Source organism: Hypanus sabinus, chromosome 24, assembly GCF_030144855.1.
Source record: "Hypanus sabinus isolate sHypSab1 chromosome 24, sHypSab1.hap1, whole genome shotgun sequence".
In the NCBI taxonomy this organism is placed as follows: domain Eukaryota; kingdom Metazoa; phylum Chordata; class Chondrichthyes; order Myliobatiformes; family Dasyatidae; genus Hypanus; species Hypanus sabinus.
Window position 1 is genome coordinate 2534642 of NC_082729.1, and position 24041 is coordinate 2558682.

Consider the following 24041-nt stretch of genomic DNA (forward strand, 5'->3'; position numbering starts at 1 on the left):
GAAGTCAGCTCTGCCAGACTGGGTGAAGGGGATTGACAGTGAGATCCAACGGCCAGGAAGGCAGTTCTGAAACGCTCCATAGGGAGCGAAGGGAGTGACAAGGCAGAGAAAACATTATGGCCATCCACTGCAACCAAGGGAGACCCCAGTTTGTGATGCTTGTGGACATGGACTTCTGGAACTGCCCCAGTGCAACGGCTTTTCCACTTTAAAAACACAGGTCACCTGTCAATGTCCGACATGATGGGCAACCACAATAGAGTTACATCATGTAGACCACACACACAGAGTGTATGTTTGTCTTGTGAATTGTCATCTTGCTCTGTACTGCTGTCAGAAAACAACAAATTTCACAACATACTGCATGTCAGTGATAATTGGGGAGGCATGGTAGCGTAGTGGTTAGCACAACACTTTACAATACAGGCAACCCAGGTTCAATTCCCATCACTGCCTTTAAGGTACTTGTACATTCTCCCTCTGACCATGTCCGATTCCTCTGGGTGCTCTGGTTTCCTCCCACAGTCAAAGACGTACCTATAAATAGGTTAATTGATTTAATTGTAAATTGTGATTAGTCTTGGGTTAAACAGGTAGCTTGTTGGACGGTGCAGCTTGAAAGGCCTATTCCTCACTGTATCTCAATAAATAATAGAAAAATTGTGAGTATATAAGTAAACAGATAGACAGGCAGACAGACAGACATTTATACAGGTCTCTTTCTGATTCAGGCTCCAACACACTCTGAATGAATTAGAAGAAGGATTTCTGAACAGTAAAGGGTTACCGGTGTACTTGAAATTTCCTTTTCATTGAAGATGAATCGTAACTGTGCGGCAGGAGTCAAACTCTCCACCTGCAGCCAAAGTCGAACGGTTCCCTTCTCAAGCGGTTCCACGACCCAGTCAGTCTTCACATTAATTACTGAAAATAACCCAGCATGTTATGTCGACAATACTTAGTGTGTAATCAAACAAATAACTATTTCAGATGGCAAGAAACACCCAAAGACTCCAATTCAGTTACATAACCATTGTTTGCATGGGTGTATTTACAATCTGTTGGCTACCTGTAATTAGTAGTCAGCTGGAAATGGCAGCTGTAATTTCTGGGACATGTACTGAGGAAAGGGAAGCTCGAACATCTTGCATTGACGGGAAAAATTGATGGAAGAAAAAGTCACAGTCGACATCACAAGGGATGGACAGGCAAAAGTTTTGAAGAGCTTATAGAACCTCTCAGATTAAAGTCATGATCACCCACATCATACAACACGGCACATAATGATGATGGATGCCTGTAATGTAACTCACAATGTAGGTTTGCAAGTATGTTGGATTTGTATTCAGCACTGAGTCACAAGGAATAATTTCTATAGGTGGACAGAACTCGAGGAAACGCGAACATTGTTTGCTATTTATGACAATTTTCAGATGTAAATTAAAAGTTTAATTTCAAAGTTCTAAGTGCATTTACTATCAAAGTATGATTACATTATTCAAGCTTGAGATTCGTCTCCTAACAGGCAGCCACAAACAAGAAACCCAAAAGAACCCTTTAAAAAAAGACTGACAAACACCCAACACAGAGAGAGAGAAGAAACAAAACATGCAAACAATAAAAGTAAGGAAGTAGCATTTAGAACAAAAGTGAGTCCTTGGACACAAAGCCAGGAGCAGCTGGGGAAGGCCACAGTTTCAGATCAGAGAAAAAGCATCAGATCTGAATATTGTTCCTCTATCCTGTGATACTTGAAAGGAGAAGATCTTAATATTGAGATATTATTAATATCTCTTTCAAGTGAATGATGAAAGGGGGACAAAAGTCCCTTGGCTACCCACATTATTTATGGAGAATTGCAAAGTCACATTGGGGGCACTCTGCTAATGTTCTGCATAGGAAACGGCAAAAATCAGAAGGTGTACTTTAGTTTGTAGGAATATCACACAAATGGTAGACATTGGGGTATATGGGGTGTCCAGGTGAGGGTAGCTGGTGGGCTTCATACCCTGGTGAGACAAGGGCTCCTAGCGTGTGAAGTCAGCTCCAGAGAAATGGACAGATGAGATCAACAGTGAGATCCAACGGCCAGGAAGGCTGTTCTGCAATGCTCCGTGAAGATCCAAGGGCATGACAAGGCACAGAAGATGTCATGGTCATCCACTGCAACCAAGGAAGAGCCCAGCTTGTGACACATGCTTGTACCAATGGATTTGGACTTCTGAGGAAGGTCGAGAGAGTGGAACTGCCCCAGTGCAACTTAAAAACTCTCCTGCACAGGTTTCCTGTCATTGATGGACATGACGGATAACCACCATAAAGTCACAGAGTCACAGAACATTACACAGAAACAGGCCCTTCAGCCCATCTATCCATGACAAGCAATCAATCTACCTATATCTATCTCAATGTGACAATTTACTATTCACACCTAATAAGATTAACTAAAACTTCATAATAGACAAATGTGACCTATTAAATGCATCTTAACAGCTTTTACGAAAATTACCAGGTTAGGAATTAAGATATCTAGGCTACTAGTAGAGAACACTCTCTAATCTTGTATCGCTCTGTTGCATAACGAAGTAATTATTTAAATAAGGACAGTTTTGGAAGGAAACTGAGATGGTTAGGGTGCTCTTGTATAACTGTCATGAACCATGATTGAGGGTTACACCTGGGTCTGTGGTGCTTTAAGTATGCACAGATCTCAGTAATAAAGATCAAGGAAGTGGTGGTTTATTTACATAGACTGAGCGTGGTAGTGTAACAGCTGGTGTAATGTTCTACAGTGGCACTGATCATCATCGGGGTACACGCCCTGCCGGTGTGCATCCTCCAGCATGAGTTTCCCCGAGGTGCTCCGATCTCCTCTTGTTGTAACGTGAACAAAGTCACCAGAGAGACCCTGAAGCTGGTGGAGTTTCATCAACAAAATGAGTCACTCTCAGAGAACAAGACTTGCCTGACTCAATATCGCATGACATTTTATACACTGAAGATCTCGTTACAATGGAGTTACCAAGCTTCCTTTGAATTAAATATAATTCCTCACCTCCTTCAGACACCCAAAATGAATATTTATCAGCCGCGTCTGGTTTTCAATTAACTGATGTCCACAGCTCTAGGAAAACTATTGGCCAGAAATGCATTTTAAATTTAATCTACAATCCACATTCAGGTCTAAAGATTGGTTGCTGAAGATAATATTTTGCTCTACACCCTTAACTCCAGGATACTCCATGACACTTTGCACATTCCAAAGAGGAACAGGCTGTGGGTGTGTTATGTCGGCACTGGAAGCAGGGTGACACCTGCGGGCTGCCCCCAGTACAGTTTCATGCTGTGTTGGTCATTGACGTTGGTCACGTAATTCATTGTAGGCTTTACTGATCTGATGTTCATGTGAAAACTAAAGCTAATATTTAAACACAATTCTGTATACATATGGAAATCTACAAGTCTGGGGGTGGGGGGGATTACACAGGAAGTCCACACTCTCTACAGAATTCTGTATATACATCACACAGCCGTCATCCAATCGAACGCTCCTTGCTTATGTTTGGAAACACTCCGACTCTCCGCTACCGACATCCATGGGGTTAGAGTATGCTTCCACTATGGAAATGCAGCCCAGCGTCTCAGGATGGCCCGTTGCCTGGTAGACGCGGACTTCAGAGACTGGAATGTGAGAGACACTCTTCATCGCTGTCTCAAGAGAACCAGTCTTGCATCGGAGTGCCCACAATGGACCTCTGTCCTTCATTTGCAAATGCAAGCGGGTTGGCACCTGTTTCAGGGGCTGGCTCGACAGGTCACCGTTTCCATAAGGCCATAAGGAGCAGAATTAGGCCATTTGGCCCATCGAGTCTGCTCTGTCATTCCATCGTGGCTGATTCATTTTCCTCTCAGTCCCAATCTCCTGCCTTACCCTGTATCCCTTCATGACCTAACTAATCAAGAATCTATCGACCTCTGCATTAAATATACACAATGACTTGGCCTCCACAGCTGCCTGTGGCAATAAATTTCACAGATTCACCACTCTCTGTCTACAGAAACTCCTCTTCATCTCCATTCTAAATGGATGCCCTTCAATGAGATCCCACCTCATTCTGCTGAATATCTGAGAGTAGAGGCCCAGAGTCATCAAACACTCTTCATGTGACAAGCCTTTCATTGCCGGAATCACTGTTGTGATCCTCCTTTAAACCTTCCCCAACATCTTCGATAAGGAGTCTGAAACTGCTCTCTGTACTCAGAGTGAGGCCTCACCAGTGCTTTATAAAGCTTTAACATTACGACCTTGGTTTTATATACAGTTTCAATAAGCCAGTAACAAAATTCCCAGAAGATAATAACAACTTGCAAGCTTGTTGGGAGAAACACTATCACTTCCTGGCCGAAGTTCTAGGCTGTGAGGTTTAGTAATGTTGCATTGATAAAGGACAAAATACAGTAAACAGAATGAACTGGCGTGTCTGCGGTTGGAGGTTACTCTGTTTGTGAAACACCCAGAAAGATGATTCGTGATCAGTTCTGGTAATGCTATACTCTGTGAGGTAAAACTCAACTGGCTGACCAGCTATCAGGATCACTGGGATTTAACGTTCCAATTGGCCTAATGGTGTATATTAGATCAACACACACAAAATGCTGGAGGGACTCAACATGCCAGGCAGCATCTTTGGAAAAGATAAAACAGTCGACATTTTGTGCAAAGGCACTTCTTCAGGACCCAGTCCTGTTGAAGGATCTCGGCCCAAAATGTCGACAACTTAATCTTTTCCATAGATGCTGCCTGGCACGCTCAATCCCTCCAGCATTTTGTGTGTGTTGTTTGGATTTCCAGCATCTACAGATTTTCTTGTGTTGTGTTGCTGACTGGTTGTAGCAGAGCCTGGTACAGAAACACCAATACCCAACAGAAAAGTTTACAGAAAGTGCTGGATACAGCCCAGCCCATCAGAGGGAAAACCCTCCCCACCACTGGGCACATCTACAAGGAGTGTTACCATAAGAAAGCAGCACCCCCGTCAAGGACACCCTCCATCCAGGCCATGCAGTTTTCTCGCTACTGCCAATAGGAAGGAAGTACAGGAGCCTTAGGCCCCACACCGCCAGGTTCAGAACAGTTACTACCCTACAATCATCAGGCTCCTGAACCAGTGTGGATAACTTCACTCATCACAATGAGCCTTAGGCCCCACACCACCATGTTCAGGAACAGTTATTATCCCACAACCATCAGGCTCCTGAACCAGTGTGAATAACTTCACTCATCTCAGTGCTGAACTATCGCCTCACGTTCAAGGACACTGCGACCCATGTTCTCAGTATTATTTATTTGATTATTTGCACAATTTATCTTCTTTTGCCCATTGGTTGTTTGTTAGTCTTTGTTTATCTATAGTTTTTCATAAATCCTATTGTATTTCTTTACTTTCCTGTAAATGTCTGCAAGAAAATGAATTTCAGGGATCAATATGGTGACATACATTATATATACTTTGATAATACAATTACTTTGAACCTTGGCATTCCTTATCAACACTTTAGAGTCACTCAGTAAGTTCCAAGTGGTGCCAACAATTCTATGCTTGATCTTCATGCCTACAGGTACCTAACACCCTCAAGTGTCCCTCCTCTGCTCCTGGGGCATTGTTCTATTTCAGGATGAGATCTTTTTGACACCTTGTCAGTCAGGCTGGACTGGAAAGGCAACTCTGCCAACATTGCCTAGAATGGCTTTGGGCTTCTGACGTTTCTGCGAATGGCTCAAGGGTGCACATGCCACCGCACCCACTGAAATTTGCCAATTCCTATTCTGAACATTGCCTAGAATGGCTTTGGGCTTCTGACGTTCAAAGGGCAAAGCAAATTTTATTATCAAAGTACATCTACGTCACCACATACAACCCTGAGTCTCATTTTCCTGCGGGCATACTCTGCAAATATATGGGATAGTAACTATAACAGGATCAGTGAAAGATAACCAGAGTGCAGAAGATGACAAACTGTGCAAATGCAAATATAAATATATAGCAATAAATAATGAGAGCACGAGATACCAAGATAAAGAGCCTTTAAAGTGAGATTATTGATTGTGGAAACATCTCAATGGATGGGCAGGTGAATATAGTTAACCCCTTTTGTTCAGAAGCTGGATGGTTGAGGGGTAGTACTTGTTCTTGTACTTGGTGGTGCGAGTCCTGAGGCTCCTGTACCTTCTACCAGGTGGCAGCAGCGAGAAGAGAGCATGACCTGGGTGGTGAGGATCTCTGATGATGGATGTTGCTTTCCTGTGACTGTGTTTCAGATATTTTTCTGTCATTCGTTGTTTGGGTTAATTTTTTTGTTTCGTTGATGTCTGTGAAGAATAAGAATTTCAGATTGTATACATACTCTTTTAATAAATTCAACCATTGACCTACAGAGTGCCACTGTGTAACATAACGGATCAGTAACTGAGACATACTTGAAGAGATATTAATTACGTATAATAGGTGACACCTTTAGGCAAGCTATGTTGGTTTCAGAATGTGTGGCAACACTTATATCTGCTCTCACCACACATTCTGCTGTGATGGTTGTTAGCACAAATGACACATTTCACTGTATTCTTTGATGTACATGTTAGAAATATACTTAAACCTCGGGCTACGCCCAACACAATCCTCAGACTGTGTTGGTCGTTGACACAAATGATGCATTTCTTGTACATTCAATGGTCTCTTTTTAGATACCCCGGGTACCTAATCAAGAGGCCATGGAGTGGCTTTTGGGCTCTTCTGCTGCTGTAGCCATCCACTTCAAAGTTTGACATGTTGTGCGTTCAGAGATGCTCTTCTGCACACCACTGTTGCAACCGTAACACCATAAGATCTAGAAGCAGAATTAGGCCATTTGTCCCATCGAGTCTGCTCCAACATTTCATCATGGCTGAGCGATTTTCCCTTTCAGCACCAATCTCCTGCCTTCTCCCCATATCCCTTCATGCCTTGACTAATCAAGAATCGATCAACCTCTGCTCTAAACAGACCCGATGGCTTGGCCTCCGCAGCTGCCTGTGGCAACAAATTCCACAGATTCACCACCCTCTGGCTAAAGAAATTCCTCCTCATCTCTGTTCTAAAAGGATGTCCCTCTAATGAGAGGCTGTATCCTCTGGTCTTAGACTCCCCCACCATAGGGCACATCCACTCTAAGTAACACAAGGTATTTGAGTCACAGTTGCCTTCCTGTCAGCTTGAAACAATCTGGCCATTTGCCTCTGACCTCTCTCATTAACAAGGTGACTTCACCCACGGAACTACTGCTCACTGGATTTGTTATTTTGTCTTTCGCATCATTTTCTGGTCAACTCTGGGGACTGTTGGGCATGAAAATCCAAGGAAATCAGTAGTTTCTGAGATACTCAAATCACCCCATCTAGCACCAACAATCATTCCATGGCCAAAGTCACTTACGTCACAATTATTTATTTGTTGAGATACAGTGCGGAATAGGCCTTTCTGGCCTTTGAGCCATGCTGCCCAGCAATCCCCCAATTTAACCATTGCCTAATCATGAGACAATTTAAAATGACCGATCAACCTACCAACTGTTATGGTTTTGGACTCCGGTAGGAAACCGCAGTACCTAGAGGAAACACACATGGTCACAGGAAGAACGTACAGACAGCTTACAGGCAGTGGTGGGAATTGAACTCTGGTGTCTGGTATTGTAAAGCATTGTGCTAACCATCTCGCTACCATGCCGTCCCATTCTGATGTTTGATCTGAACAGCAACTGAACCTCTTGACCATTCATGACTTTATTCATTGAGTTGATGCCAAATGATTGCCTGATTAGATGCTTGCATGAACGAGCAGGTGGACAGATATACCTAATATAGGGGCTACTGAGTGTAACTTTCAATGTTTTGAGGTACATGTGAAAAATAAATCTAATCTTCGCCTTTCAAATGTCACTCTGCAAAAGTTCAGATGTGTTTTAGTGGGGGAAGTAATTTCAGACCTGGCACTTTTTCACTGAACTGGAACTGGAGATTAACAAGTAATTTCACATCTGCAAACTGTTATAAATAGCAAATAATGTTGCGATGGCATTGGGTTTGCTGACTGCGAAGCTCTAAATGCAAACAAAGATGTAATCCCTACCAGACATAAATGGGCACGCGTACTCTCTCTGAGGGTGATAATACTGTAACTATCCGATGTTCAAAGACTCTCGCCTCCTTGTTTACTCTCATGGTGAGTTTAGCTGTCAATACCCACTCTTTGAGTCATGGGACCCTTCTTCTTACCAAGGAGAAGATACTTCCAGCTAACAAAGTAGATTAAAACACAGTTCATTTATTTTCTGTCGAGTTGTGTGTGATTGGGGTAACCTTGTGGAATCTATCGGTGTGTCAAGCCCTGCCTGCCTGGGTGGTGGTCCCCATTGTGATAAGCTACTGTTGGTGATAATCCATACATGGACTCTGTTTGAGTATCCTGTGGCCACCACGTTGGGACGTCCCGTAGCTGAATTCGGGTGGGCTACCACCTGTGTTGAAAGGATATTCACTGAAGATCACTGTCAGTGATACTTCGTGTGTGGAATGGAATGACTTCAGAGATAAAACCTACTGCTACTGTTACTTTGCATTGCAGTTGTGGAATCTGTGGAACATAATTGCCTTCTCACAACATTCACCTTTGGATTACAAATATCTCACATTGATTAACCTGTGAACTCAACTGAACTTTCTTACACACCATCATAAGACTGTATCACTTACCACCTAAGCTTGAAGAAGTTTTGAGATTTATATATTTACTCCTATATATGCATAACACCGTTAACTCTTGATTGCCTGGTTTAAGTTACTATATTACATAGTTACTAATAAAATAGTCTTTTATTAACAGCAGAACCTGACTCCAGGTGTGTTCTATTGCTGCGATACTTTTACAGGGTTGTGTGTACATAACATAAATTCACAAACACCAAAAAATCTGCAGGTGCTGGAAATCCAAAGTAACACACACAAAATGCTGGAGGACTCAGCAGGTCAGAATGGATTCTAGCTCACCCTGTGTCTCTTCCAGCTTGCTTGATATTTCTTGCCTCTAATTCGCTTGAACTGCTCTCTCCATTTAAACAGTTTATCTGACTTCACACACATATGATAATTCCCAGATATCCTTTTTATACAAGCAATCTGAAAGCTTCTTGGAGACACAGTTCCCAGCTACTCACAATTAATGCTGTGAAGCTAACTTCCTCGAGTACAAAACCTTCCATCATTAATTGATTAGTTATTAATATGCTAGTTGTTTATTTCCATCTTGTCTGCAAGTTCCCTTGAATTAAGCCAACTTGTCTGTTTTTAAAAAAAGCCAAATTAAACAACTGTTGTCTAATACTTCACCTCTTTGAGTGGTAAGACAGGATGCTATGAGCCAGCAAACCTGTGGCTGTATTTAGAGCTTGTTTGCAAAGATGATCTATAGACAGTGCTTGTTTTAACTTCAAGCTGATTACTGCTTGCCACTTACATTTTAAGAACTGAAGACTGGCTCCTGTTTAATGACCCGGAGCTAAAACAAAGAAAATAGTTGGAAGTTTACTTCAATCTGTTTGACCTTACAAGCAGTATCCGCAGTGTATAGAAATTGAACTTGGGAAAGCAAGAGGCCCACTGGCCCAGGAAGCAAATTTCCATCACAAGGCCTGCTTGCCCTCAAGTTCTGTCCATATATAGAAACTATTCTTTGCGATCTTGAAAAGACAAAGTGCTGAATCCAGATCCAACATACTTACAAACATGATCTTCCTCCCTCTGAGCCATGGTTGAGAAGATCTTTGAAGTGTTCCTCCCATTCATCGTTGCCTGTCTTCCTCAGTTCTGGGCCTGCACTGAGCTGGGACCATGGATCATCTTGACAACATGGAGGAGCCTGACAGACAGCTGAACACTGAGCTTCCTGTGCTTTTCCTAAAAAGCTTTCTTTATGACCCTATCTACCCATGACTCCACTTCCTATGAATTATGGACCCGTATACCCAGATCCCTTTGTCCTACCACACTCCTCAGTGCCCTACCGTTCACTGTGTAAGACCTACCCTGCTTGGTCCTACCAAAATGCAATGCCTCACACTTGTCTGTATTAAATTCCAATTGCTGTTTTTCAGCCCATTTTTCCAGCCGGTTCAGATCCTGCTGGACAGTTTGATAGCCTTCCTCCCTGTTCAGGACACTCCCAATCTTAGTGTCATTGGAAAATTTGCTGATCCAGCTCACTGCACTTCCATGCTCGGGATAATCCCAGGCAACAGGTCCCCGGCAGGGACAATGTTGGTGAAGACTTTTGTTAAACCTGGTATGCCACGCACAGAACCTTCTACAGCCTTTGGCACCATGGGACATTTCATGTCCAGCATGTTGCCTGTGGGAACACAATTACTGGCAAATAGTTCCCATGGAGACTGCACCCAGAACCACCAACCATAGAACATTACAGCACAGAAACAGGCCTTTTGGCCCTTCTTGGCTGTGCCCAACCATTTTTCTGCCTAGTTCCACTGACCTGCACCTGGGCCATATCCCTCCAAACCCCTCTCATCCATACAGCTGTCCAAGTTTTTCTTAAATGTCAAAAGTGAGCCCACATTTACCACTTCATCTGGCAGCTCATTCCACACTCCCACCACTCTCTGCGTGAAGAAGCCCCCCCCCCCCCGCCCCCGCAATGTTCCCTTTAAACTTTTCTCCCATCACCCTTAACCCATGACCTCTGGTTTTTTTCTCCCCTGGCCTCAGTGGAAAAAGCCTGCTTGCATTCACTCTATCTATACCCATCATAATTTTATACACCTCTATCAAATCACCCCTCATTCTCCTATGCTCCAGGGAATAAAGTCCTAATCTATTCAACCTTTCTCTGTAACTCAATTTCTCAAGTCCCGGCAACATCCTTATAAACTTTCTCTGCACTCTTTCAACCTTATTAATATCCTTCCTGTAATTAGGTGACCAAAACTGCACACGATACTCCAAATTCGGTCTCACCAATGTCTTATACAACCTCACCATTACATTCCAACTCCTATACTCAATACTTCGAGCTATAAAGGCCAATGCACCAAAAGCTCCCTTTACGACCCTATCTACTTGTGACGCCGCTCTTAGGGAATTATGTATCTGTATTCCCAGATCCCTCTGTTCCACTGCACTCCTCAGTGTCCTACCATTTACCTTGTATGTTTTACCTTGGTTTGACCTTCTCTCCCACCCCCTCTCTCTCCCCTTCTCTCTCTACCCAACCTTTCCTCCTTCCCCCTCTCCCCCTCTCCCTCCTGTCTCTGTGGGAACATCTGGGACAGTAGTAGAAACTTTAATGCCGTGCATTGGGTGGGCACACAGGTCTGGAAAAATGCACCGGTCGCCCACGGCCTGGTTAAACTGCCCCGGCTGTGGGAGAGGCTACGGCTCCTACACTGGATGCATCTGCCACTGCAGACCTACAGAAATAGAACGGGAGTTGGTCTTCCTCGAGCTGAGGACGAAAGGAGCTCCATTTTGCACTTCAGACCAGATCAGATTGGAAATATTTCAATAATGAAGACTCACGTGGGTGCTTTTTTTGGTGGCTCAGTTCCTTCAGTTTTTGCAGCTCTGAAAGATAATGGTTAGAATTTAAATTCCAATCGGAAATGTTCGGTTTTATATTTGACGGGGTTGGAGACAGATTTACCTTCATCGGTTAATGTATGACTGGAGGAAGCCCCATCGGTACCGGTTACCACCACAGAGTATGTTCCCAGGTCCTGAGCAGATGGGTCAAGTAGGATGAGTTTAGACCTGGAGAGGGGAGAGAGAGGGGGAGGGGAGGGGGAAGGAAGAAAGGTTGGGTAGAGACAGAAGGGAAGTGAGAGAGAGGGGGTGCGTGAGAGTGGGTGGGAGAGAGGAGTTGGGAGAGAACGGTTGGGAGAGAGGGGAAGAAGATGGGAGAGAGAGGGAAAGGGAGAGAGAGGAGAAAGACAGAAAGAGAGAGAAAGAGGGAGAAAAAATAGAGACAAGGAGAGGAGAGGTAGAGAGAGAGAAAAAGACAGAGAGAAAGAAAGAGGGAGAGAGAGAGAGAGAGAGAGAGGGGGGTTAGAGAGAGGAAGAGATGAGAGGACCTCAGCAGGCCTGACCTGCTGAATTTAATCATGATGGTGTTTACCTTGTTCCAAATATAAGAATCATTTATTTATCACATGTATATCAAAATGTACAGTGAAACGAGTCATTTGTGTTACAAACTGAAGCTGTGATGCGGGCAGCCCATAAGTGTTGCCACACAGTCCAACACAGCGTGCCCATGGGCTTCATCACAACAACAACAAAACAAGCCCCGTTCACCCCCCCACCCATCGCTCACATACACAGACAGGCCAGCAATCCAGGACAGGCTGTCTCCAGGCTGACAAACGTCAGGCCTACGATTCTGAGACACGCCGCCCAGGCACCTCAGCTGCTAGAATCACTGACTAAGGTCTTTGATCTTCCATCTTACTACTTACTGCCGACAGTTGTAGAATTTGCCAGATGCTTACCTGTCCTCCGAAGTCTCAATCTGCACTCTCTCAGGAGTTTCGATTTCCTGGTAATCTTTGGACCAAATAAACTTTGATGCATCGGCAATTTCTGGGTTCTGGAAAACCAGGAATATATTCCCATCATCGTCCACGCCCGTCTTCATCTCTGTGGTACCTGTGGAAAACAACAGGTGCGCCTCAGGCTGTGTTTCTTGTCCCGGTGAGAGCAGGGACATCTGGAAATCAGAGGGAATGTCGCAGGTAGTGAGAGAAATCACCAAACCTGGTCTGGTTTCTGCACGGACGGGATCCGACGGCAAAGACGGGGCCCCGGCTCCCATGGAGTTCAGTGCTGACACACGGAAAATGTAAGTTTTGCCTTCTATCAGCTGAGAAACCTTAATGAGATTGAAGAACCACAATTAATTTAAACCTTGGAAACTTTTCTTTCTTTTCCTGCCTCTTCATCCGTTAACTGCTTGGCAGTCACCTGATAACAGGCAGATGGCACAGGTTCAAAGTTCAAAGTTCAAAGTACATTTATTATCGAAGTAAGTATGCACCATGGAATACATATGGTATTTAATTATTTATTGAGATACCGCGTGGAACATCTCCTCGAGCCCTATCACCCAGCAACCCTGATTTAGCCAACCTAGTTACGGACAATTTACCCACCAACCGGTATGTCTGTGGACTGTGGGAGGAAGCCAGATTACCCAAAGGAAACCCACGTGGTCATGGGGAGAGCGTACAAACTCCTTACAGAGAGTGGCGGGAAAGTGGGCGCTATGGCCGCATAGGGGTTAACGTGACATTATTACAGTTCGGGGTGCTCTGGAGCTCGGAGTCCAATTCCGATGCCGTTCTGTAAGGAGTGCCTGTACGTCCCTCCCCATGGAGTGCGTGGATTTCCTCGCACGGAGATACCGGGTCCATAAATGGTCATTGTAAGTTGTCCCGTGATTCAGTTAGGGTACGTTGTGGGGTCCCTGGGGTGGTGTGTCTCGAAGGGTCAGAAAGGCCTGCTCCACACTGTATTGCCAAATATATAAAATACAACCTTGAGTTTCAACTTCTTGCAGGCAGCCACAAAACAAGGAAACACAATAGAGTCCACGAGATAAAAAACCCCACAACAAAGACCCAATGAGCAAAGAGAAGAACAAATAGCTCAAGCAGTAAACAAAATAAACAAGTAACATGGAGAACATAGACTACAGAGTCCCTGGACGTGAGAAATAGGCAGTGCCAGGTCAGGATGAAATTAAAGAAGCTAAAGAAAAGAGACCACCTGGCCTGAAATTCAGTCTCTTGGCTTCCTGAATATAAGCCAGCTTCTTGTGGTCTATGTACACGATAAGAGGGTTCTTGGCCCCCTCAAGCCAGCGATTCGTCTACAGACAACTCGACCGTGACCACAATCATCTCTCTATTTCATAGTTCACCTCTGCCGGGGATCGCTGACTGGAAAAGAACGCACACAGGTGCAGTATGTTGTCTGAAGGTGTCCGTTGAGACAACACTGCACCCACTCCGACATCCGAGACGTCCACCTCCATGATGAAGAGAAGGTCCAGGTTAGTCGCAACCAAAATGGGAGCTGTTGCGAACTGCCGTTTGAGCTCTGTGAAGGCCACCTCCGCTTCGGTTGTCCGAACAAAAGGACCCGTAGATCTCTTGGTTAGTGTTGTTAGAGATGCCACTGAGCTGAAGTTTCTGATGAACTTTCGGTAAAAGTTGGCAAATCCCTGGAAGTGTTGAACTTGCTTCACACTGGATGGTTGTGGCCAATCTCCGTCTGCCTGAGTCTTACTAGGGTCCATTTTGAGACTGCAATTAGAGATGATGAAACCCAAAACTGAAATGGCCGTTATATGAAATCCAGACTTCTGCAGCTTGACGAAAAGTCCATGGTCAAGAAGCTCCTTTAGGATATTTCTGACGTGAGTGATGTGCTCCTCCGTGGACTTTAGGATGCTGTCCACGTAGACGAAGGCGTGTTTCTGGAGAGAAGCCCAGAGCACATCGTTTACAAAGGCCTGGAAATCTGTTCACAAGGCCGAAGGGCACGACCAGGTACTCATAGTGCCCTGTCGGTGTAATGAATGCCGTCTTCCACTCGTCACCCTCCTTTATGCAAACCGGGTTGTATGCACTGCGAGAACACTCTTGCCCCTTGGAGAATCTTGATGGCAGTGTTTGAGTGGAAAAGGTAATGATTCTTGACTCTACTGTGATTCAGCACTCTATAATCAACGCAAGGCTACAGGCCTCCATCCTATTTCTGTATGGAAAAATAGCCAGCACTGGCAGGAGAAAGAGGGCCAAATGAACCCATAGCAACAGCTTCCTTTATGTACTCCTCCGTAGCACGTCTTTCCGGGCCTGAAGGTGCATATAATTGACCTCATAGAGGGCAAGGACTAGGCAGTAAATCTACAGCACAGTCGTACGGTCATTGCGGTGGAGGAGTCAAGGCATTTCCCTTACTGAAGACCTCTTCCAAATCCTTGTAGATGGAAGGGATTTCTACCGGGTTGAGTGCTGAAGTTACCCCCAAACATTCCTCCGAGGATGGCTCCTGAGGCTCCTTAGGTAGCGGGGGCGATTTGGCAGACCCCAGAGTCTGCTGCATAGGTTCACATAGTCTTCAGTGAAAACAGAGGCAAAATCATAGTCCAAATCCTCATCTGTATCCTCAGACATTGGCAGCGAGTCCTTGTGTTCCTGGGATTAGGCTCCAAGGGTCTCCATTTTGGAGCCTTCCCCTTAGACGGGATCTGGCAACTGGAGCCCTTTGGCTTAGCTGCTAGTTCCAGACTGCTTGGTCACGTCCTTGGTTTGATCCGGAACGAGAGATTTAGTTCCAGGGCACCCCTGACTGGAGTGGGTCGGGACTCACAAGGGCCTGTTGGCTGGAGCTGGCTTGCCTGGGAGTCTGACCTGAAGGCTCCAGGTCACCCCAAAGAGAAGTCAGCCCTCTCAACAGCTGCTGGTCTGGGGGTCATAACTCCACGCTGAAAACACAGCTTCTTCCAGCGACTGGACCATGCAGTGATCCTCCCTTCCTTCCCGTTTATGGAAGGGACAGGGTGTGTGAGGAGATTCAGTGAGGTAGAGACTAACGTACTCTGCATGATCCTCGATCCTCATCCACAAGATCAATGTCTGCCCAGAACCAAGCGGACAGCCGTCCGGGACAATTGTGGGCATGGACTGGCCCAGCTCCTGCAGCGGTACGTTGAGCTGATGGGAGGTCGCCAAGTCTGTGAAATTTCCAGCTGCCCCAGAATCTAAAAAATACATTCACTTCTTGGTGGTTCATACCCAATTTGATCTCTGCCCTCAGCGTGACACCAAAATTTGTGACGTTGGGGGTCGTGGTTGTTACTGTAACAGTCCTCCAACACCAGACAGTCTGAACAGTCCTCCAACTCCGGACAGCTTAAAAAATCTTCCCAACTCCGGACAGTCGGAACCGTCCTCCCAACTCCGGACGGTCTGGACAGTGCCCCCAACAACAGACGGTCAGAACTGTCCTCCCAACTCCGGACAGCTTAAAAAATCTTCCCAACTCCGGACAGTCGGAACCGTCCTCCCAACTCCGGACGGTCTGGACAGTGCCCCCAACAACAGACGGTCAGAACTGTCCTCCCAACTCCGGACAGCTTAAAAAATCTTCCCAACTCTGGACGGTCGGAACTGTCCTCCTAACTCCGGACGGTCTGGACAGTGCCCCCAACAACAGACGGTCAGAACTGTCCTCCCAACTCCGGACAGCTTAAAAAATCTTCCCAACTCTGGACGTTCGGAACTGTCCTCCCAACTCCGGACGGTCTGGACAGTGCCCCCAACAACAGACGGTCAGAACTGTCCTCCCAACTCCGGACGGTCTGGACAGTGCCCCCAACAACAGACAGTCAGAACAGTCCTCCCAAAACCAGAAAGCTTGAAAAGTCTTCCCAACTCCGGACGGTCAGAACTGTCCTCCCAACTCCGGACAGTCAGAACTGTCCTCCCAACTCCAGACGGTCAGAACTGTCCTCCCAACTCCAGACGGTCAGAACTGTCCCCCCAACAACAGACAGTAAGAACTGTCCTCCCAAAACCAGAAAGCTTGAAAAGTCTTCCCAACTCCGAACGGTCCGGACAGTCCCCCCAACAACGGACAGTCGGAACTGTCCTCCCAAAACCAGGAAGCTTGAAAAGTCTTCCCAACTCCGGATGGTTGGAACTGTCCTCCCGACACCGGATGGTCCGGACAGACCTCCCAACTCCGGACGGTCAGAACAGTTCTCCAAACAGCTGCAGCTTTGGGCATTCTACTTCCCCAAAGTAATAGCAGTAACCTCCACACAAACGCTGGATCCTCTCACCGGCGGAGGTTCTTACGCGGCCGATTTGCATGGGCTCGACAGAATCCTGGGCAGGAGACGGTCTGAGATCAGGGAGTGGGACCGTGAGGCACTGAGGCCAGGCTCGGTCTAGCCTTCTTCGATGTCATGATGTCGTCCCACTTACACTCTGCAGAGAATTATCGAGACGAATGGATTGGTCGATCAGAACCTTCCGGTCCTCTGCTGACTGTCCCAAGGCTTCAGTTCATCTCAGAGTCTGTGACAGTACAGAGTGGCCAAGGCCTCCCTGTCCCAACCACTCTCTTGGGCCAAGGTCCGAAACTTGATAACAAAGTCGGCTGCTGCCTGTCTGCCCTGTCAAATCTTCATCAGATGGTCCAAGGCTCGTCTGGCTCTGGCCGGGTGACGGAACACCTTCCTCATGGTGGCCGTGAATCCCTCCGAATCCGAGCAAACCTTTCCCAATGCACGGTGGCCCAAGCCTGGGCTCTTCTAGTCAGAAGAGAGATATTGAAGGCCACCTTTCTGCACTGCGAAGGGAGCCGGGATGGCTGGAGTTCCAACACTAATAAGCATTGAATGAGGAGGCCACAGCATGAACGTGGGTCGCTCTGGGGTAGGAGGGTGTACTGGCTCCACAGAACAACCGCCTGACTCTCCCAAGCAACTCTGCCTTCCCTGAGGGGAAAGCTGACAAACGGCTACCTGGAGGCGCTGTATCTCCAGGCTCCATCTGGAAACCCTCCCTCTGTCGCAGGTCGCAGCGGACGAAAGGCTCCGATACCCCGCTGGTCCATGCTGGCTCAGTCACACTGAGATGAGAGTCCTTGACCAGGGTGGTTTGGACCCAGAGACACAGATCCAAACTGGATCAAGAACTGAGCGCAGAACAAGTGCTAAACGATATCTCTAGCAGGGCTCACAATTGAGCACTGAGTGTCCGTTCTCAGTGCACTCAATTCTCAGTGCACAAAACATGATCAGCAACCAGTGGGATGGTCCTGAATGTTCCGAAGAGTTGGAACGTCTAAAGCCTGGAAGCAGATGCAGTCAGCTGCGTGTCGTAACAGTGCTCCTTGAGGCTGCTGAACAAATTAAGATCCCATGGTATTACAGAAAAGATACTGACATGGACAGAGATTGGCTGAATGGCAGGGGACAAAGAGTAGGAATAAAGGGAATCTTTTCTGGTTGGCTGCTGGTGACTAGTGGTGTTCCACAGCGATCTGTTTCGGGACCGCTTCTTTTCACATTATATGCCGATGGTTTGGATGACGGAATTGCTGGCTTTGTGGCCAAGTTTGCAGATGATATGAAAGTAGGCGCAGGGGCAGGTTGTGTTGAGGAAGCAGGGAGCCTACAGAAGGGCTGAGACAGATTGGGAGGATGGGCGAAGAAGTGGCAGATGGAATACAGCATTGGGAAGTGTATGATCATGCGCTTCGGTAGAAAAAATAAAAGTGTAGACTATTTTCTAAATGGAGAGAAAATTCAAAATCTGAGATGCAAAGGGACTTGGGAGTCATTGTGCAGGATTCCCTAAAGGTTAACTTGCAGGCTGTGTCTTTGGTGAGGAAGGCAAATGTGATGTTTAGCATTCAAAGATAAAAATATAAAATCAAAGATGTAATGTTGAGACTTTATGAAGCACTGGTTAGGCCTCACTTGGAGTATTGCAATCCTAAGAAAGGATTTACTGAAACTGGAGAGTTCAAAAGAGGTACACGAAAATTATTCCAGGATTGAAAAGCTTATCATATGAGGAGTGTTTGATGGCTCTGGGCCTGTACTCACTGGAATTCAGAAGAATGAGGGGGGATCTCATTGAAACCTATCGAATTTTGCAAGGCTTCGAGTGGATGTGGAGAGGATGTTTCCGACGGTGGGGGAGCTTAGGACCAGAGGACACAGCCTTAGAATAGAACAGAGGGATGTCCTTTTAGAATGGAGACGAGGAGGAATTTCTTTATCCAGAATGAGGTGAATCTGGAATTCATTGCCACAGGCTGCTGTGGAGGCCCAGTCATTGGGTCTATTTAAGGCAGAAGTTGATGGATTCTTGATTAGTCAGGGCATGAAGGAATATGGGGAGAAGTCAAGAGATTGGGGCTGAGAGGGAAATGGATCAGCCATGATAAAAAGTCGGAGCAGACTCGATGGACCAAATGGCCGGATTCCATTCCTGTATTTTATGGTTTTAACACTTGTGTACTGGGACTGACATTAAACAATCTGGAATCTCCCTCTGTTTTTTCTGTCCCTGCCACCACTGTTCATGTACACAGAGTAACAGAAGGAGACCTTGGGATATTATTGTGAAACAGGGCTTTTAGAGAACAGCTCTTCTTGGAAGTGAGGTGTGGTTAGCACCAAAGGGATCAGAAAGTGTGATCAAAAGCCAGAGACGGCTGGGAGCCACAGCGGGAAGTTATTGTTTAACTGCCAGTGCAGTGTGGAGCCTCAGCATCTGGCTGAGGGGGGTGACTGGCTTCCGCAGATGCCAAAGATACTGTTCTCACCAGGGTGTTGTGGGATCTGAGTTACCCTCCTCCCCCATGAGAAACCGCCCGGACTCAGTCTCCTCTCTCTCCCACACATTGGCTTTTTTATGCCAGTCTTAATAAATTCTGTTGTATTTAATTTCCTGTAAATCCCTGCAAAAAAAATCTCGAGGTAGAATATGGTAACATATACAGAATTCGATAATAAATTTCCTTTGAGTTTAAATTCATCTGTACTGGGGTCTGGAAACAATAGAAAAGTACAGTGCAGAAACAGGCCCTTCAGCCCATCTAATCTATGCTGAAAATTTAAACTGCCTACACCCATCAACCTGCACTGGAACCATAGCCCTCCATACCCCTACCATCCATGTACCTATCCAAACTTCTCTTAAATGTTGAAATTGAGTTCACATGCACCACCTGTGCTGGCAGCTCATTCCACACTCTCACTACCCACTGAGTGCAGAAGATTCCCCTCATGTTCCCTTGAAGCATTTCACCTTTCACCCTTAACCCATGACCTCTGGTTGTAGTCTCATCTAGCCTCAGTGGAAAATGCTTGCATTTACCCTATCTATACCCCTCATAACTTTGGATACCTCTATCAAATTTCCTCTCAATCTTCTATGTTCCAGGGAATAAAGTTGGACATGAACTCATGCCCCGGTGATGAAGGGAAGCTTACAGAGAGAGTGCAATTCATACTTTTCCCCGACTGAAAATCCATTGCTTGTCATTTTTGTCAGAACTTGCAGAACATTTACAAACCCTCATGTGCATGTGAGGCGTTGGCTTTTTACTTAGGAGTGTCCACTCTCCTCCGTCTGCCTCACACATCTCAACGAGATAGCCCGTTACACAGTCCTTCCCTGTGTAGAGTGGAGGCTGCCATTTTAGTAACAGGGAGTTGCTGCGAACCTCCAAGAATATCACGTCAAACGGTGGCCCTGCCAGAGGAAACGGGAAACGCACTGTAAACCTTTGGAGCAACAAATCAGCAGAGCAGAAACAGACAAGTTATGAGGCATGCCATCAGAAAGTCTGCTTGTTACCAACATCGCATGGCCAAAATTACTTCACAAGAATAGTAGGAGAGTCTAGGACCAGAGACACACTCTCAGAACACAAGAATATGCCAGCAGAGGAGAAGGTCCAGAGGATGTTTACTAGAATTATCCCAGGAATGAAAGGGTTAACATATGAGGAACGTTTGATGGCCTGGGCCTGTAGGCACTCGTTTAGAAGACTAAGGGGAGGAACTCATTGAAACCTACCAAATATTGAAAGGCCTCGATGGTGTGGATGTGGAGAGGATGGTTCCTATAGTGGGGCAGCCTAGGACAAGAGCGCAGTGTCAGAAAACAAGGATGTCCCTTTAGAACGAAGATAAGGAGGAATTTCTTTGGCCAGAGGTTGATGAACCTATGGAACTCTGCTACAGATGGCTGTGGAGGCCAAGTCTTTGGATATATTTAAAATGGAGGTTGATAGTCTCTTGATTAGTAGTGGTGCCAAAGATTACAGGAAGAATGTGGGAGAATAGTGTTGAGAGGGTTAATAAATCAGCCATGATTGAACGGTGGAGTAGACTGGAAAATGGCCTAATTCTGCTCCGATGTCTCATGGTCTCATTTTCTAAAAATGCAAATAAAAATAAATTATCATCGATACATAATGAGATTTAGGGCTGATGGCAAAGGGCTTGGTCCAAGTAACAAATAGAAAGAGAGGGTTAGGGAAGAAGTTCCTGCATTTAGAGCTTTTTAGTATCCAGGACCAAGGCCAACAGCAGCAGAGTGATTATATTTGTTGATAAGCAGGAGTCCAGAATTAGCACGGATACTTGTTACATCCCGAGCATGACACCTCAGCTCAGTTGATCCTTCAGATCAGAGATGAGTGAGTGTTGTAGTCAGCAGAGTTTGAAATAGATCAGAGTGTTAAAGTGAAATCTGAGCACAAGCTTCATCATGTTGGCCAAAAAGAGCAAAAAACTGTGAACAGGAGACAGCCATTTTGAGAGACTGCCCTTGCAGCCTCCATTTTGTGAACTGTTTGATGAACTGATTCTTGCTCTAGGATAACTTTATCAGAGCAATTGGATCTGGACATGATGAGTTTCAGCTAATGACCACCTAGAATTGAGACCATTCTCAGATGAGTAGCTATTTATTCTGTAAAGTGGCAGGCTTGCCAGAGAGGGAATCTGTAATCTCATTAGACCCATTGTCTGGGTCACCTGGTTTGAACCTGAGCCAAAGGGATGGAATTGCGTCATTTGAACTGATGAGGAACACTATCAGAGCTAGGAGCTTCGAATGCAAAGGATAGGCAACTCTCCAGAGACCTAGCATCATGGATGTGGGGGACCTCATGGACACGTGGTGATTCAAAGATTGAGAACACATTTATTTTCAAAGAATGTATAAATGATACACCTTGAAATTTGTCTGCTTAGAGGCAATCACAAAGCAAGAAACTTGAACAACCCAATTAAATAAGCGACCATAAAACCACTGCTAGAGAATGAGAGAGAACAAAAAAACACACACACATCGTGCATCGACTCCTCCAAATTGCTCACTCCATCTCCTGCAGTGATATGAATTGTGAATCTGTCTGCAAACCCAACGGTTCGAACACGCTGTGCCTCACAAAGTCCCAGCAAGGTTCATCTACTGAACCAGCCTCTCTTCCGCCTGTCTCCTCACTGTCTGTGGTGGGAGGTCACCACAATTTGCTTCATGAAAGATGCCGTAAGTAACAATTTTAGTCAATTCTCTTGCTGTATGATTCGCCAGTAAGCTGTCCCACATATTTGGTAGCACCATCAGAAATCGGAGACCATGAGCGGGAACACAGGGTCAGCATAGATTCCTTTCCCAGGTATTAAATTTCTATTCTTTGACTGTTCGCGGAGGGTCAGCAAAACTTAGCAGATATTCAGCTGTGTAAATTCACATGTTCTTCCATAGAGACAAAAGGATACTTGGTGGTAATTACAGATTCTCTTTGTGCCTCCCTGATCATTATTAGTATCAGGTAGATCCTTCTAACAGATAGAACAAGTTTGTTCTCCCTTTCATATCTGCTCGCATTTCATCAAGAGGATCAAGTACTGAGAGGTGATGAATTTAGTCAAGAAAAGGGAAAATATGTAAAGCTTAGGAAGCTTGAATCAAACAGAGTACTTGAGGATTGTAAAGAAAGGAAAAGCCAGGAGGGGCCATGAAAAGTCCTTGCCAAGTAGAGTTAAAGAGAATCCCAAGGCATTCTACAGATACGTCATTGGTGAATCAGAATGAGAATCGAGTATCTAACATTGTTCCATTATTCAAGAAGGGAGCCAGAGATAATCCTGGAAACTATAGGGAAGCTGCTGGGGAGAATACTTAGGGACAAGATCTATGGGCATTTGGAAAACCATGGCCTAATTAGGGAGCACCAGCATAGCACTGCGCGGGACAAATCATGTCTTTCTAACGAGAGATATTTTAATGAGGTTATGAGGGTGATTGCTGGATGGATGTTGTCTACATGGATCTTAGTAAGGAATTTGACAAGGTCTCTTATGGGAGGCTCACCTGGAAGATTAAGATGCATGGGATCTTTGGTGAATTGGCTGTTTGGATTCAGAACTGGCATGCCTATAGAAGACAGAGGGTGGTGGTCAAATGGACTTCTTCGAGCTGGAGCTCTGTAGTTAGTGGAGTTCTGTAGGGATCTCTACTGGGACCTCTGCTGTTTGTGAAGTATATAAATGATCTGGATGAAAATGGAGATGGGTGGGTTAGTAAGTTAGCAGATTGGTGGAGTTGTGCATAGTGTGGAAGACTGGCAAAGAACAAGCATGATATAGAACAGTTGCAGATCTGGGTGGAGAAATGGCAGATGGAGTTTAACCCAGATAAATGTGAGGTGTTGCACCTTGCTAGGGCAAATGCAAGGAGAAAGTACCCTGTTAAGGGCAAGACCCTTAATAGTGTTGCTGAGCAGAAAGATCTGGGGGTCCAAGTTTACAGATCCTTGAAAGTGGCTACGCAGGTTAATAGGCTGTTTAAGAAGGTTTATGGAATCCTTACCTTTATTAGTTGAAGCATTGAGTTTGAAGGACAGTAAGTTATGCTGTATCTGTATAAAACTAGTTAGGCCACATCTGGAGTATTGCGTACATTTCTGGTTGCCCACTATAGGAGGGATTTTGAGGCGTTGGAGAGGGTGCAGAAGAGGTTTACCGGGATGCTGCCCAGGTTAGTGGACATGTGCTGTCACAAGAGGTTTGGATAAACTTGGGCTGTTTTCTCTGGAGCACCGGAGGCTGACGGGTGATCTGATCGAGGTTTATAAGATTATGAGAGGCATAGATAGATTAGACAGAGAGTATCTGTTTCCCAGGGTAGAAATATCTACTACCAGAGGCATGCATTTAAGGTGAGAGGCAGGGCCAGATTAACCTAGTAGCAGAAGTAGCATATGCTACGGGCCCTGCATTTTTGAGGGCCCCACCCGCACTAAATGCTTGCAAGCTGCAGTCCGGTGAAATCGGCATTCTCACCGTATTCTCACAACTGTTAGAGTGAGTTTTGTTCAGATGATTCATTTGCAC

The 24041-nt window shown here is 45.6% G+C and overlaps 1 protein-coding gene across 1 annotated transcript in view; it reads right to left on the reverse strand.

Moving 5' to 3' along the window:
• The window catches only part of myom3 (myomesin 3), a 121695-nt gene that overhangs the window by 30714 nt on the left and 66940 nt on the right, over window positions 1-24041 (reverse strand). Inside the window, exons 19-24 of the mRNA XM_059949160.1 lie at window positions 20204-20382; window positions 12854-12968; window positions 12589-12745; window positions 11745-11851; window positions 11621-11665; window positions 788-924 (exon numbers count right to left, since the gene is read on the reverse strand). Coding sequence (XP_059805143.1) covers window positions 788-924; window positions 11621-11665; window positions 11745-11851; window positions 12589-12745; window positions 12854-12968; window positions 20204-20382 — 740 coding nt within the window. The remainder of the gene's footprint in view (window positions 1-787; window positions 925-11620; window positions 11666-11744; window positions 11852-12588; window positions 12746-12853; window positions 12969-20203; window positions 20383-24041) is intronic.